The sequence below is a fragment of the Oncorhynchus keta genome, chromosome 19 (assembly GCF_023373465.1).
Source record: "Oncorhynchus keta strain PuntledgeMale-10-30-2019 chromosome 19, Oket_V2, whole genome shotgun sequence".
NCBI classification, from domain to species: domain Eukaryota; kingdom Metazoa; phylum Chordata; class Actinopteri; order Salmoniformes; family Salmonidae; genus Oncorhynchus; species Oncorhynchus keta.
Window position 1 is genome coordinate 2,768,526 of NC_068439.1, and position 16,523 is coordinate 2,785,048.

The 16,523-nt window shown below is 51.5% G+C and overlaps 1 protein-coding gene across 1 annotated transcript in view; it reads left to right on the top strand.

The window, feature by feature from the left end:
• The first annotated feature begins 1,471 nt into the window (after window positions 1–1,471).
• angpt2b (angiopoietin 2b) overlaps window positions 1,472–16,523 on the top strand; it is a 57,865-nt gene continuing 42,813 nt past the window's right edge. Inside the window, exons 1-4 of the mRNA XM_052469111.1 lie at window positions 1,472–2,131; window positions 6,410–6,565; window positions 10,907–11,028; window positions 15,898–16,130. Of these exons, the coding sequence (XP_052325071.1) occupies window positions 1,802–2,131; window positions 6,410–6,565; window positions 10,907–11,028; window positions 15,898–16,130 (841 nt within the window). The 5' untranslated portion in view covers window positions 1,472–1,801. The remainder of the gene's footprint in view (window positions 2,132–6,409; window positions 6,566–10,906; window positions 11,029–15,897; window positions 16,131–16,523) is intronic.

The following is a 16,523-nucleotide window of genomic DNA, read 5'->3' on the forward strand; positions in this document are numbered from 1 at the left end:
AGAGAGAGAGAGAGAGAGAGAGAGAGGGAGGGAGCTAGGGCGAGAGAGAGAGAGAGGGAGGGAGGGAGGGAGGGAGGTAGAGAGAGAGCGAGAGAGGGAGGGAGGGAGCTAGAGAGAGAGAGAGGGAGGGAGGGAGGGAGGGAGCTAGGGCGAGGGAGGGAGCTAGGGAGGGAGGGAGGGAGGGAGGGAGGGAGCTAGGGCGAGGGAGGGAGGGAGGGAGGGAGAGAGCGAGAGAGAGAGAGGAAGGGAGGGAGGGAGCTAGAGAGAGAGAGAGAGAGAGGGAGGGAGGGAGGGAGGGAGCTAGAGAGAGAGAGGGAGGGAGGGAGGGAGGGAGGGAGCTAGAGAGAGAGAGAGGGAGGGAGGAAGCTAGAGAGAGAGAGGGGGAGCTAGAGAGATATAGAGGGAGGGAGCACCCCTGCGAGGGAGGGAGGGTGGGAGCTAGAGAGAGAGAGAGAGAGAGGGAGGGAGGGAGGGAGGGAGGGAGGGAGGGAGGGAGGGAGGGAGGTAGAGAGAGAGCGAGGAGAGAGGGAGGGAGCTAGAGAGAGAGAGAGGGAGGGAGGGAGGGAGGGAGAGGAAGGGAGGGAGGGAGGGAGCTAGAGAGAGAGAGAGAGGGAGGGAGCACCCCTGTGAGGGAGGGAGGGTGGGAGCTAGAGAGAGAGAGAGAGGGGGGGGAGGGAGGGAGAGAGAGAGAGAGAGAGAGAGAGAGAGAGGAAGGGAGGGAGGGAGCTAGAGAGAGAGAGAGAGAGAGAGAGAGGGAGGGAGCTAGAGAGAGAGAGAGAGGGAGGGAGGGAGGGAGGGAGGGAGGGAGCTAGAGAGAGAGAGAGAGAGAGGGAGGGAGGGAGGGAGGGAGGGAGGGAGGGAGGGAGCTAGAGAGAGAGAGAGAGGGAGGGAGGAAGCTAGAGAGAGAGAGGGGGAGCTAGAGAGAGATAGAGGGAGGGAGCTAGAGAGAGAGAGGGAGGGAGGGTGGGAGCTAGAGAGAGAGAGGGAGGGAGGGAGGGAGGGAGGGAGGGAGGGAGGGAGGGAGGGAGGGAGGGAGGGAGAAGGGTGTTTGAGTGATAATGAAGAATGAGGGGTGTGGAGGAGAGGTACATCCTATCACTACTTTAAGAGCTCTACCACCTTCAGCCAACATCCCAAACCCAGCTGCTCCCTCTCTTCTCTCTCCTTCTCTCTCCATCCAGGTGAATGGACAAACACAGCCTGAAAAATAGCAAGAGAGACAGATGAAACACATGGCAACAATACAGGAGGTTAATAATCAGACTGGGGAGATAGCAGCTTGTTTCCAGGAGTGAGTCGTCTAAACACCACGGAGAGAACAGACCAGCAATCATCTCTTCCTGCTTGTGTGTGTGTGTGTGTGTGTGTGTGTGTGTGTGTGTGTGTGTGTGTGTGTGTGTGTGTGTGTGTGTGTGTGTGTGTGTGTGTGTGTGTGTGTGTGTGTGTGTGTGTGTGTGTGTGTGTGTGTGTGTGGTGTGTGTGGTGTGTGTGTGTGTGTGTGTGTGTGTGTGTGTGTGTGTGTGTGGGTGTGTGTGTGGGTGTGTGTGTATCTGACAGACAGAGTGCAGTGGAATAGCAGGAGTTGGTTTTCGGGGGAAGACAGCGCGACTGATCCAACAGAGATTCTCTGACAACCGAAAGAGCAGCAACTTCAAGGAGCGCAACACACTGTGGATAAATTGAGAGTTTCTGAGGGAACGAGAAGATTGAAGACAGAGAGAGAAAGACTTTCGTTGTTCTTCTCTGCTCTACTTACCCTGACCCTTCTCCCCCTCCCTCCCTCGTCCTCGTCTCACCTGAGATGGACCGGCTGCTGGCCCTGGCCCTGGTCTACCTGGTGTACCTGTCGACTGCTGTGATTGGCTCAGAGAAGAAGAAGCACTGGGTGCAGCATGGACCCTGCAGTTACACCTTCATTCTCCCCGAGGTGGAACACTGCCAGCCCCTCAAAGACTTCCAGGTCACCAACTCCCTCCAGAGGGACTCCCCGCCACCGCCACCGCCAGCCCCGGACCCAGGATCGAGTCACCCTGAGCAGGACAAAGCCCAGCCTGCTAGGTCCTCATGGCAGGAGAGGAAGATGGAGAGACTGGAGAGCTCCACAGAGAATAATACACAATGGTTGCAGAAGGTAACACATCTTCCTCTTTCTGTTCTCCCTCAGGGTTCACGAAACCAGAGTTAGTCACTAAAGAGAGAGAGAGAGAGTGTGTGTGTGTGTGTGTGTGTGTGTGTGTGTGTGTGTGTGTGTGTGTGTGTGTGTGTGTGTGTGTGTGTGTGTGTGTGTGTGTCTGTGTCTGTGTCTGTGTCTGTGTGTGTGTGTGTGTGTGTGTGTGTGTGTGAGAGAGATGGTGAGTGTGTTGGTGACAGAGAGAGGGAGAGTGTGTTGGTGACAGAGAGAGGGAGAGTGTGTTGGTGAGAGAGAGAGATGGTGAGTGTGTTGGTGAGAGAGAGAGAGGGAGAGTGTGTTGGTGACAGAGGGAGAGGGAGAGTGTGTTGGTGAGAGAGAGAGGGAGAGTGTGTTGGTGAGAGAGAGAGGGAGAGTGTGTTGGTGAGAGAGAGAGAGAGAGAGAGGGAGAGTGTGTTGGTGACAGAGGGAGAGGGAGAGTGTGTTGGTGACAGAGAGAGGGAGAGTGTGTTGGTGAGAGAGAGAGAGGGAGAGAGTGTTGGTTACAGAGAGAGGGAGAGAGTGTTGGTGAGAGAGAGAGGGAGAGTGTGTTGGTGACAGAGAGAGGGAGAGTGTGTTGGTGAGAGAGAGAGATGGTGAGTGTGTTGGTGAGAGAGAGAGAGGGAGAGTGTGTTGGTGACAGAGGGAGAGGGAGAGTGTGTTGGTGAGAGAGAGAGGGAGAGTGTGTTGGTGAGAGAGAGAGGGAGAGTGTGTTGGTGAGAGAGAGAGAGAGAGAGGGAGAGTGTGTTGGTGACAGAGGGAGAGGGAGAGTGTGTTGGTGACAGAGAGAGGGAGAGTGTGTTGGTGAGAGAGAGAGGGGGAGAGAGTGTTGGTTACAGAGAGAGGGAGAGTGTGTTGGTGACAGAGAGAGGGAGAGTGTGTTGGTGACAGAGAGAGGGAGAGAGTGTTGGTTACAGAGAGAGGGAGAGTGTGTTGGTGACAGAGAGAGGGAGAGTGTGTTGGTGAGAGAGAGAGATGGTGAGTGTGTTGGTGAGAGAGAGAGAGGGAGAGTGTGTTGGTGACAGAGGGAGAGGGAGAGTGTGTTGGTGAGAGAGAGAGGGAGAGTGTGTTGGTGAGAGAGAGAGGGAGAGTGTGTTGGTGAGAGAGAGAGAGAGAGGGAGAGTGTGTTGGTGACAGAGGGAGAGGGAGAGTGTGTTGGTGACAGAGATAGGGAGAGTGTGTTGGTGAGAGAGAGAGAGGGAGAGAGTGTTGGTTACAGAGAGAGGGAGAGAGTGTTGGTTACAGAGAGAGGGAGAGTGTGTTGCTGACAGAGAGAGAGGGAGAGTGTTGGTGACAGAGAGAGAGGGAGAGTGTTGGTGACAGAGAGAGAGGGAGAGTGTTTGTGACAGAGAGAGAGGGAGAGTGTGTTGGTGATAGAGAGAGAGGGAGAGTGTGTTGGTGAGAGAGAGAGGGAGAGTGTGTTGGTGAGAGAGAGAGGGAGAGTGTGTTGGTGAGAGAGAGAGAGAGAGGGAGAGTGTGTTGGTGACAGAGGGAGAGGGAGAGTGTGTTGGTGACAGAGAGAGAGGGAGAGTGTTGGTGACAGAGAGAGAGGGAGAGTGTGTTGGTGACAGAGAGAGAGGGAGAGTGTGTTGGTGAGAGAGAGAGGGAGAGTGTGTTGGTGAGAGAGAGAGGGAGAGTGTGTTGGTGAGAGAGAGAGAGAGAGAGGGAGAGTGTGTTGGTGACAGAGGGAGAGGGAGAGTGTGTTGGTGACAGAGAGAGGGAGAGAGTGTTGGTGACAGAGAGAGAGGGAGAGTGTTGGTGACAGAGAGAGAGGGAGAGTGTTGGTGACAGAGAGAGAGGGAGAGTGTGTTGGTGACAGAGAGAGAGGGAGAGTGTTGGTGACAGAGAGAGAGGGAGAGTGTGTTCGTGACAGAGAGAGGGAGAGTGTGTTGGTGACAGAGAGAGAGGGAGAGTGTGTTCGTGACAGAGAGGGAAAGTGTGAGGCTGAGCATGGGCCTTACCCACGACCCTCTGTAGTGCCGGTTGGAGGCTGAGCACTGGGCCTTACCCACGACCCTCTGTAGTGCCGGTTGGAGGCTGAGCACTGGGCCTTACCCAGACAGGTTGATGGTGTAGCTGTCGAAACGTTTGAGGATCTGAGGACTCATGCCAAATATTTTCAGTCTCCTGAAGGGGAATAGGTTTTGTCGTGCCCTCTTCACGACTGTCATGAACATGTACCATGTTAGTTTGTTGTTGATGTGGACACCAAGAACTTGAAGCTCTCAACCTGCTCCACTGCAGCCCGGTCAATGAGAATGGGGGCGTGCTCGGTCCTCCTTTTCCTGTAGTCCGCAATCAACTCCTTTGTCTTGATCACGTTGAGGGGGAGGTTGTTGTCCTGGTACCACACGGCCAGGTCTCCGACCTCCTCCCTATAGGCGGTCTCATCGTTGTCGATGAAAATAAAACCTAATATAACTCAAACGGAAAGCATTTGCAATTTTTCCGCAGTCCTGGCAGTGCTGAGAGGGATAGTTTGGCCTGCTATTTGTTCTGGTTCTAGTTGGATGTCTTGCAAAAAGTCCAAACCATAAATAAAAGAAGGATTGAAAACACATTTGACACCAGAAAAGCTCAATACGTTGTCCAGAGCTGTAGTAGAATCTGGAGAGATGTGTCCCAGAGTCCTTAGCTGAGTGATGAGCTTTGAGGGCACTATGGTGTTGAACGCTGAGCTGTAGTCAATGAACAGCATTCCTCTCCGGGGTTGGGTTCATTTAGGGACCTCCCCCAGCCAGAGGCCTGTGGTGCTGTAGTCAATGAACAGCATTCCTCTCCAGGGTTGGGTTCATTTAGGGACCTCCCCAGCCAGAGGCCTGTGGTGCTGTAGTCAATGAACAGCATTCCTCTCCAGGGTTGGGTTCATTTAGGGACCTCCCCAGCCAGAGGCCTGTGGTGCTGTAGTCAATGAACAGCATTCCTCTCCGGGGTTGGGTTCATTTAGGGACCTCCCCCAGCCAGAGGCCTGTGGTGCTGTAGTCAATGAACAGCATTCTCATGTAGGTCTTCCTTTTGTCCAGGTGGGAAAGGGCAGTGTGGAGTGCAATAGAGATTGCATCATCTGTGGATCTGTTGGGGCGATACGCAAATTGGAGTGGGTCTAGGGTTTCTGGGATGATGATGTTGATGTGTATATCTCTCTCTCCTGACCATATTCCTGGTATTCCCTGTATATCTCTCTCTCCTGACCGTATTCCTGGTATTCCCTGTATCTCTCTCTCTCCTGTCCGTATTCCTGGTATTCCCTGTATATATCTCTCTCTCCTGACCGTATTCCTGTTATTCCCTGTATCTCTCTCTCCTGACCGTATTCCTGGTATTCCCTGTATATCTCCCCCTCTCTCCTGACCATATTCCTGGTATTCCCTGTATATCTCTCTCTCCTGTCCGTATTCCTGGTATTCCCTGTATATCTCTCTCTCTCCTGTCCATATTCCTGGTATTCCCTGTATATCTCTCTCTCCTGTCCGTATTCCTGGTATTCCCTGTATATATCTCTCTCTCCTGACCGTATTCCTGGTATTCCCTGTATCTCTCTCTCCTGTCCGTATTCCTGGTATTCCCTGTATCTCTCTCTCCTGACCGTATTCCTGGTATTCCCTGTATCTCTCTCTCCTGACCGTATTCCTGGTATTCCCTGTATCTCTGTCTCCTGTCCGTATTCCTGGTATTCCCTGTATCTCTCTCTCCTGACCGTATTCCTGGTATTCCCTGTATCTCTCTCTCCTGACCGTATTCCTGGTATTCCCTGTATATATCTCTCTCTCCTGACCGTATTCCTGGTATTCCCTGTATCTCTCTCTCTCCTGACCATATTCCTGGTATTCCCTGTATCTCTCTCTCTCCTGACCGTATTCCTGGTATTCCCTGTATATCTCCCTCTCTCTCCTGACCGTATTCCTGGTATTCCCTGTATATCTCCCTCTCTCTCCTGTCCATATTCCTGGTATTCCCTGTGTCTCTCTCTCCTGTCCATATTCCTGGTATTCCCTGTATATCTCTCTCTCTCCTGACCATATTCCTGGTATTCCCTGTATATCTCTCTCTCTCCTGTCCATATTCCTGGTATTCCCTGTGTCTCTCTCTCCTGTCCATATTCCTGGTATTCCCTGTATATCTCTCTCTCTCCTGACCATATTCCTGGTATTCCCTGTGTCTCTCTCTCCTGTCCATATTCCTGGTATTCCCTGTATATCTCTCTCTCTCCTGACCGTATTCCTGGTATTCCCTGTATTCCAGCTGGAGAGGTCCATCCAGGAGAACCTGCGTTCTGGGATGGAGGAGATGAAGACAAACGCTGTTCACACCCAGACGGCGGCCATGTTGGAGATCGGGACTAAACTCTTCAGCCAATCAGCCGAGCAGACCCGCAAATTGACAGACGTGGAGACCCAGGTAAGCCAATCGGTGGACCTGTTGTGAAGACTACCCCCACCCTCTTGCCATGGTCCCTGACTCTTCCATGTCTATATCAAGATATATGATGACAACTGGCTTGCTGATCATTTAGAGGTTGAACAATCCTGGTCTGAAAGAGGCTTTTGGTTCAGCCCTGCAACAAAAGACATGATTCAACTTTCAATGTGTTGATTAGTTTTTATGTTGTCCCAGGTGTGATTCATTGATCAGGCCAGTTGTCCCAGGTGTTATTAATTTATTAGGGTAGTTGTCCCAGGTGTGATTCATTGATTAGGCTAGTTGTCCCAGGTGTTATTAATTTATTAGGCCAGTTGTCCCAGGTGTTATTAATTTATTAGGGTAGTTGTCCCAGGTGTGATTCATTGATTAGGCCAGTTGTCCCAGGTGTTATTAATTTATTAGGGTAGTTGTCCCAGGTGTGATTCATTGATCAGGCCAGTTGTCCCAGGTGTGATTCATTGATCAGGCCAGTTGTCCCATGTGTTATTAATTGATTAGGCCAGTTGTCCCAGGTGTGATTCATTGATCAGGCCAGTTGTCCCAGGTGTTATTAATTTATTAGGGTAGTTGTCCCAGGTGTGATTCATTGATCAGGCCAGTTGTCCCAGGTGTGATTCATTGATCAGGCCAGTTGTCCCAGGTGTTATTAATTTATTAGGCCAGTTGTCCAAGGTGTGATTCATTGATTAGGCTAGTTGTCCCAGGTGTTATTCATTTATTAGGGTAGTTGTCCCAGGTGTGATTCATTGATTAGGCTAGTTGTCCCAGGTGTTATTCATTTATTAGGCCAGTTGTCCCAGGTGTTATTAATTTATTAGGCCAGTTGTCCAAGGTGTGATTCATTGATTAGGCTAGTTGTCCCAGGTGTGATTCATTGATCAGGCCAGGTGTTATTAATTTATTAGGGTAGTTGTCCCAGGTGTGATTCATTGATTAGGCCAGTTGTCCCAGGTGTTATTAATTTATTAGGCCAGTTGTCCAAGGTGTGATTCATTGATCAGGCCAGTTGTCCCAGGTGTTATTAATTTATTAGGGTAGTTGTCCCAGGTGTGATTCATTGATTAGGCCAGTTGTCCCAGGTGTGATTCATTGATCAGGCCAGTTGTCCCAGGTGTTATTAATTTATTAGGCCAGTTGTCCAAGGTGTGATTCATTGATTAGGCTAGTTGTCTCAGGTGTGATTCATTGATTAGGCCAGTTGTCCCAGGTGTGATTCATTGATTAGGCTAGTTGTCTCAGGTGTTATTAATTGATCAGGCCAGGTGTTATTAATTTATTAGGGTAGTTGTCCCAGGTGTGATTCATTGATTAGGCCAGTTGTCCCAGGTGTGATTCATTGATTAGGGTAGTTGTCCCAGGTGTGATTCATTGATTAGGCCAGTTGTCCCAGGTGTGATTCATTGATTAGGCCAGTTGTCCCAGGTGTGATTCATTGATTAGGCCAGTTGTCCCAGGTGTGATTCATTGATTAGGGTAGTTGTCCCAGGTGTGATTCATTGATTAGGCCAGTTGTCCCAGGTGTGATTATTTGATTAGGCCATTTGTCCCAGGTGTGATTCATTGATTAGGCCAGTTGTCCCAGGTGTGATTCATTGATTAGGCCAGTTGTCCCAGGTGTGATTATTTGATTAGGCCAGTTGTCCCAGGTGTGATTCATTGATTAGGCCAGTTGTCCCAGGTGTGATTCATTGATTAGGCCAGTTGTCCCAGGTGTGATTATTTGATTAGGCCAGTTGTCCCAGGTGTTATTAATTTGATTAGGCCAGTTGTCCCAGGTGTGATTCATTGATTAGGCTAGTTGTCCCAGGTGTGATTCATTGATTAGGCCAGTTGTCCCAGGTGTGATTCATTGATTAGGCCAGTTGTCTCAGGTGTTATTAATTGATTAGGCCAGTTGTCCCAGGTGTTATTAATTGATCAGGCTAGTTGTCCCAGGTGTGATTCATTGATTAGGCTAGTTGTCCCAGGTGTTATTAATTGATCAGGCTAGTTGTCCCAGGTGTTATTAATTGATCAGGCTAGTTGTCCCAGGTGTGATTCATTGATTAGGCTAGTTGTCTCAGGTGTTATTAATTGATTAGGCTAGTTGTCCCATGTGTTATTAATTGATTAGGCCAGTTGTCCCAGGTGTTATTAATTGATCAGGCTAGTTGTCCCAGGTGTGATTCATTGATTAGGCCAGTTGTCCCATGTGTTATTAATTGATCAGGCTAGTTGTCTCAGGTGTGATTCATTGATTAGGCCAGTTGTCCCATGTGTTATTAATTGATCAGGCTAGTTGTCTCAGGTGTTATTAATTGATTAGGCTAGTTGTCCCAGGTGTGATTCATTGATTAGGCTAGTTGTCTCAGGTGTTATTAATTGATTAGGCTAGTTGTCCCATGTGTTATTAATTGATTAGGCCAGTTGTCCCAGGTGTTATTAATTGATCAGGCTAGTTGTCCCAGGTGTGATTAATTGATTAGGCCAGTTGTCCCAGGTATTATTAATTGATTAGGCCAGTTGTCCCAGGTGTTATTAATTGATTAGGCTAGTCGTCCCATGTGTTATTAATTGATCAGACTAGTTGTCCCAGGTGTGATTCATTGATTAGGCTAGTTGTCCCATGTGTTATTAATTGATCAGGCTAGTTGTCCCAGGTGTTATTAATTGATTAGGCCAGTTGTCCCAGGTGTTATTAATTGATCAGGCTAGTTGTCCCAGGTGTTATTAATTGATCAGGCTAGTTGTCCCAGGTGTTATTAATTGATCAGGCTAGTTGTCTCAGGTGTTATTAATTGATCAGGCCAGTTGTCCCATGTGTTATTAATTGATCAGGCTAGTTGTCTCAGGTGTTATTAATTGATTAGGCCAGTTGTCCCAGGTGTTATTAATTGATCAGGCTAGTTGTCTCAGGTGTTATTAATTGATCAGGCCAGTTGTCCCATGTGTTATTAATTGATCAGGCTAGTTGTCTCAGGTGTTATTAATTGATTAGGCCAGTTGTCCCAGGTGTTATTAATTGATCAGGCTAGTTGTCCCATGTGTTATTAATTGATCAGGCTAGTTGTCCCGTGTGTTATTAATTGATTAGGCCAGTTGTCCCAGGTGTGATTCATTGATTAGGCTAGTTGTCTCAGGTGTTATTAATTGATCAGGCCAGTTGTCCCAGGTATGTTTCATTGATTGAGCTAATTGTCTCAGGTGTCTTGTCATTAGTTAAGACCAAAAACACTCCACACCCTGTGGCACTCCAGGCTGTGGCGCTCCAGGCTGTGGCGCTCCAGGCTGTGGCGCTCCAGGCTGTGGCGCTCCAGGCTGTGGCAGTCCAGGCTGTGGCGCTCCAGGCTGTGGCGCTCCAGGCTGTGGCGCTCCAGGCTGTGGCGCTCTGTGGCACTCCAGGCTGTGACACTCCAGGCTGGTGACCCAGGGTTGACCTCTGAGATCTGTTGTCCCTCAGCGTGAACACTTTGATTGACATGCTGAATTGACGGACAATCAGCCAGTTAAAACATTAAACATGGAGCCACAACACAGATGGTCTTTAGTTGTAGCGTAGAGCTGTAGGACAGTGCAACCTGTACAAATATTATGACTGGTTGGTTATCAGTCTAGCTGTAAAAATAAAGATACAAATGTAGCTGTCAACCTTGATTAAACATAAATCTGTGAAATGGTTTAACAGGCCCCTCCACGTTTATCTACCTGTGTCTGGTGTATAGCTCTGAGAAAGTACACAGGCGTCTCTATATCAGCTAGTCATTTCATCTGCACTGTCCAATTTACACTAGCGATTATATATGAAATAATACCATGCTATTGTTTGAGGAGAGTGCACAAATTTGAACATGAAAAGGTATTAATAAACAAATTAGGCACATTTGAGCAGTATTGATACAACATTTTGAGCAGAAATACAATGGTTCATTGGATCAGTCTAAAACTTTGCACATACACTGCTGCCATCTAGTGGCCGAAATATACATTTGCTGGGCTGGAATAATGTACGATGGCCTTTCTCTTGCATTTCAAAGATGATGGTACAAAAAAAATACAAAATAAAGTATTTTTATTCCTTTGTATTATATTTTACCAGATCTATTGTGTTATATTATCCTACATTACTTTCACATTTCCACAAACTTCAAAGTGTTTCCTTTCAAATGGTACCAAGAAAATGCATATCCTTGCATCAGGGACAGAGCTAAAGGCAGTTAGATTTGGGCATGTCACTTCATGCGAGAATTGAAAAAAAAAGGTCCGATCCTGAAGAGGTTTTTAACAAGAATTTAAGCAGGTAACTGTCAGGTAACTGAATAACCCTCACTCCCTCCCCAGGTGCTGAACCAGACCAGTAGAATGGAGATTCAGCTGTTAGAGTATTCTCTGTTCACTGACCGTCTAGAGAAACACGTCCTCCAGCAGAATCAGGAGATCTCACGACTCAATGATAAAAGCAGGTACAGCAGCTCTATCCACCACACCCTCAGGGGACCCTATCCACCACACCCTCAGAGGGCCCTATCCACCACACCCTCAGAGGGCCCTATCCACCACACCCTCAGAGGGCCCTATCCACCACGCCCTCAGAGGGCCCTATCCACCACACCCTCAGAGGGCCCTATCCACCACACCCTCAGAGGACCCTATCCACCACACCCTCAGAGGGCCCTATCCACCACACCCTCAGAGGGCCCTATCCACCACACCCTCAGAGGGCCCTATCCACCACACCCTCAGAGGGCCCTATCCACCACACCCTCAGAGGGCCCTATCCACCACACCCTCAGAGGACCCTATCCACCACACCCTCAGAGGGCCCTATCCACCACACCCTCAGAGGGCCCTATCCACCACACCCTCAGAGGACCCTATCCACCACACCCTCAGAGGACCCTATCCACCACACCCTCAGAGGGCCCTATCCACCACACCCTCAGAGGACCCTATCCACCACACCCTCAGAGGACCCTATCCACCACACCCTCAGAGGGCCCTATCCACCACACCCTCAGAGGACCCTATCCACCACACCCTCAGAGGGCCCTATCCACCACACCCTCAGAGGGCCCTATCCACCACACCCTCAGAGGGCCCTATCCACCACACCCTCAGAGGGCCCTATCCACCACACCCTCAGAGGGCCCTATCCACCACACCCTCAGAGGGCCCTATCCACCACACCCTCAGAGGGCCCTATCCACCACACCCTCAGAGGGCCCTATCCACCACACCCTCAGAGGGCCCTATCCACCACACCCTCAGAGGGCCCTATTCACCACACCCTCAGAGGGCCTATCCACCACACCCTCAGAGGGCCCTATCCACCACACCCTCAGAGGGCCCTATCCACCACACCCTCAGAGGGCCCTATCCACCACACCCTCTGAGGGCCCTATCCACCACACCCTCAGAGGGCCCTATCCACCACACCCTCAGAGGGCCCTATCCACCACACCCTCAGAGGACCCTATCCACCACACCCTCAGAGGACCCTATCCACCACACCCTCTGAGGGCCCTATCCACCACACCCTCAGAGGGCCCTATCCACCACACCCTCTGAGGGCCCTATCCACCACACCCTCAGAGGGCCCTATCCACCACACCCTCAGAGGGCCCTATCCACCACACCCTCAGAGGGCCCTATCCACCACACCCTCAGAGGGCCCTATCCACCACACCCTCAGAGGGCCCTATCCACCACGCCCTCAGAGGGCCCTATCCACCACACCCTCAGAGGGCCCTATCCACCACACCCTCAGAGGGCCCTATCCACCACACCCTCAGAGGGCCCTATCCACCACACCCTCAGAGGGCCCTATCCACCACACCCTCAGAGGGCCCTATCCACCACACCCTCAGAGGGCCCTATCCACCACACCCTCAGAGGACCCTATCCACCACACCCTCAGAGGGCCCTATCCACCACACCCTCAGAGGACCCTATCCACCACACCCTCAGAGGGCCCTATCCACCACACCCTCAGAGGGCCCTATCCACCACACCCTCAGAGGGCCCTATCCACCACACCCTCAGAGGGCCCTATCCACCACACCCTCAGAGGACCCTATCCACCACACCCTCAGAGGGCCCTATCCACCACACCCTCAGAGGGCCCTATCCACCACACCCTCAGAGGGCCCTATCCACCACACCCTCAGAGGGCCCTATCCACCACACCCTCAGAGGGCCCTATCCACCACACCCTCAGAGGGCCCTATCCACCACACCCTCAGAGGGCCCTATCCACCACACCCTCAGAGGGCCCTATCCACCACACCCTCAGAGGGCCCTATCCACCACACCCTCAGAGGGCCCTATCCACCACACCCTCAGATGGCCCTATCCACCACACCCTCAGAGGACCCTATCCACCACACCCTCAGAGGGCCCTATCCACCACACCCTCAGAGGGCCCTATCCACCACACCCTCAGAGGGCCCTATCCACCACACCCTCAGAGGGCCCTATCCACCACACCCTCAGATGGCCCTATCCACCACACCCTCAGAGGGCCCTATCCACCACACCCTCAGAGGGCCCTATCCACCACACCCTCAGAGGGCCCTATCCACCACACCCTCAGAGGGCCCTATCCACCACACCCTCAGAGGACCCTATCCACCACACCCTCAGGGCCCTATCCACCACCCACCCTCCACCACACCCTCAGGGCCCTATCCACCACACCCTCAGATGGCCCTATCCACCACACCCTCAGAGGACCCTATCCACCACACCCTCAGAGGGCCCTATCCACCACACCCTCAGAGGCCCTATCCACCACACCCTCAGAGGGCCCTATCCACCACACCCTCAGAGGGCCCTATCCACCACACCCTCAGAGGGCCCTATCCACCACACCCTCAGAGGGCCCTATCCACCACACCCTCAGAGGGCCCTATCCACCACACCCTCAGAGGGCCCTATCCACCACACCCTCAGAGGGCCCTATCCACCACACCCCAGGGGACCCTATCCACCACACCCTCAGAGGGCCCTATCCACCACACCCTCAGAGGGCGTCCTATCCCCCACCCTCAGAGGGCCCGATATCCACCACACCCCAGGGTATGGCCCTCGATATGCCACCACACCCTCAGAGGACCTCGATATCCACCACCCCTCTAGAGGACCCTCGATATCCACGTCACACCCCAGAGAGAGACCCTCGATATGCACACCGTCAGGTTACCCCAGGGTATCCAGACCCCGATATGCACCCTGGTTACCCCAGGGAGGGACCCCGATATCCACCACACCCCAGAGAGGACCCTCGATATGCCACGTCACACCCCAGAGAGACCCTATCCACCACACCCTAAGAGGGCCCATGGTTACCCCAGGGTAGAGAGACCCTCGATATGCAGACGTCATGGTTACCCCAGGGTAGAGAGACCCTCGATATGCAGACGTCATGGTTACCCCAGGGTAGAGAGACCCTCGATATGCAGACGTCATGGTTACCCCAGGGTAGAGACCCTCGATATGCAGACGTCATGGTTACCCCAGGGTAGAGAGACCCTCGATATGCAGACGTCATGGTTACCCCAGGGTAGAGAGACCCTCGATATGCAGACGTCATGGTTACCCCAGGGTAGAGAGCCCTCGATATGCAGACGTCATGGTTACCCCAGGGTAGAGAGCCCCTCGATATGCAGACGTCATGGTTACCCCAGGGTAGAGAGACCCTCGATATGCAGACGTCATGGTTACCCCAGGGTAGAGAGCCCTCGATATGCAGACGTCATGGTTACCCCAGGGTAGAGACCCTCGATATGCAGACGTCATGGTTACCCCAGGGTAGAAAGCCCCTCGATATGCAGACGTCATGGTTACCCCAGGGTAGAGAGACCCTCGATATGCAGACGTCATGGTTACCCCAGGGTAGAGAGGCCCTCGATATGCAGACGTCATGGTTACCCCAGGGTAGAGAGACCCTCGATATGCAGACGTCATGGTTACCCCAGGGTAGAGAGACCCTCGATATGCAGACGTCATGGTTACCCCAGGGTAGAGAGACCCTCGATATGCAGACGTCATGGTTACCCCAGGGTAGAGAGACCCTCGATATGCAGACGTCATGGTTACCCCAGGGTAGAGAGCCCCTCGATATGCAGACGTCATGGTTACCCCAGGGTAGAGAGCCCCTCGATATGCAGACGTCATGGTTACCCCAGGGTAGAGAGACCCTCGATATGCAGACGTCATGGTTACCCCAGGGTAGAGAGGCCCTCGATATGCAGACGTCATGGTTACCCCAGGGTAGAGAGACCCTCGATATGCAGACGTCATGGTTACCCCAGGGTAGAGAGACCCTCGATATGCAGACGTCATGGTTACCCCAGGGTAGAGAGACCCTCGATATGCAGACGTCATGGTTACCCCAGGGTAGAGAGACCCTCGATATGCAGACGTCATGGTTACCCCAGGGTAGAGAGACCCTCGATATGCAGACGTCATGGTTACCCCAGGGTAGAGAGGCCCTCGATATGCAGACGTCATGGTTACCCCAGGGTAGAGAGACCCTCGATATGCAGACGTCATGGTTACCCCAGGGTAGAGAGACCCTCGATATGAAGACGTCATGGTTACCCCAGGTTAGAGAGAGACCCTCGATACCGTCTATGGTTCCAGGGTAGAGAGAGTCATATGCAGACGTCATGGTTACCACACACACAGCACCCTCGATATGCACGTCATGGTTACCCCAGGTTACACACCCACACACACACACACACACACACACACACACCCACACACACACACACATCCACACTCACACACACACACACACACACACACACACACACACACACACACACACACACACACACACACACACACACACAGAGGGTGGTGCGGACAGCCCAGTAGATCACAGGCTGTTTCCTTGGCATTTGCTGAATAGAACGGTCCTTCCTGTCCCCCTCTGCAGTCATTTATTCATATATATAGGAGGTACAGGAGTCTGCATAATGTTAATTCCTGAGACATGCATTTAACAAAATTGGTTCCTTTGAGTCAACCAATCCAGTGCTGCTTTATTGTGCTGACAGGTCACCTGACCCCTCTAGGGGTCAACCGTTCAGTTGCTGTCTCACTCCTCCAATCTCTATCTGGCACCTCCCTTTCTTATGGCTTGGTCACTCTTAGGAAGAAGAAAACAGTGGTTCATCAAGGGTTCTTTGACTGTAGGATGGTTCCTCTTAGAATAGAGAGACAACCATCCTCTCTCTCTCTCTCTCTCTCTCTCTCTCTCTCTCTCTCTCTCTCTCTCTGTCTCTCTCTCTCTCTCTCTCTCTCTCTCTCTCTTTTTTTCATAGTTTGATAGAGCAGAGGTTCTCAGCTTTAGAGACCAGGCACGTTGAGGAGCTCCAGGGTCTTCAGAGGGAGAGACAGAGGCTGCAGGACATGCTGGAGAGACAGAGGCGCCTGGTCACCCAGCTACATGGAGAGCTGGGGGCCTCCACACACACCAGCACACGACTGCAGAAACAGCAGGCTATACTGACTGACACCGTGCAGCAGCTGCTCGCCATGGTCACCCACTGCAACGGTGAGAGAGATCTACTGCGAATGTGTTTGTGCATTGAAAGTGTTTATTTATAAAAATCTTTGTTACACACACTTACTGGTCAAGTCTGCTAACCTAACTATAAAGGTCAAGTCTGCTAACGTCACTATAAAGGTCAAGTCTGCTAACGTCACTATAAAGGTCAAGTCTGCTAACGTAACTATAAAGGTCAAGTCTGCTAACGTCACTATAAAGGTCAAGTCTGCTAACGTAACTATAAAGGTCAAGTCTGCTAACGTCACTATAAAGGTCAAGTCTGCTAACGTCACTATAAAGGTCAAGTCTGCTAACGTAACTATAAAGGTCAAGTCAAGGTCAACTATAAAGGTCAAGGTATTAATTGAGTTTCTTATTTTATTCTGGAACCAGTAGTTC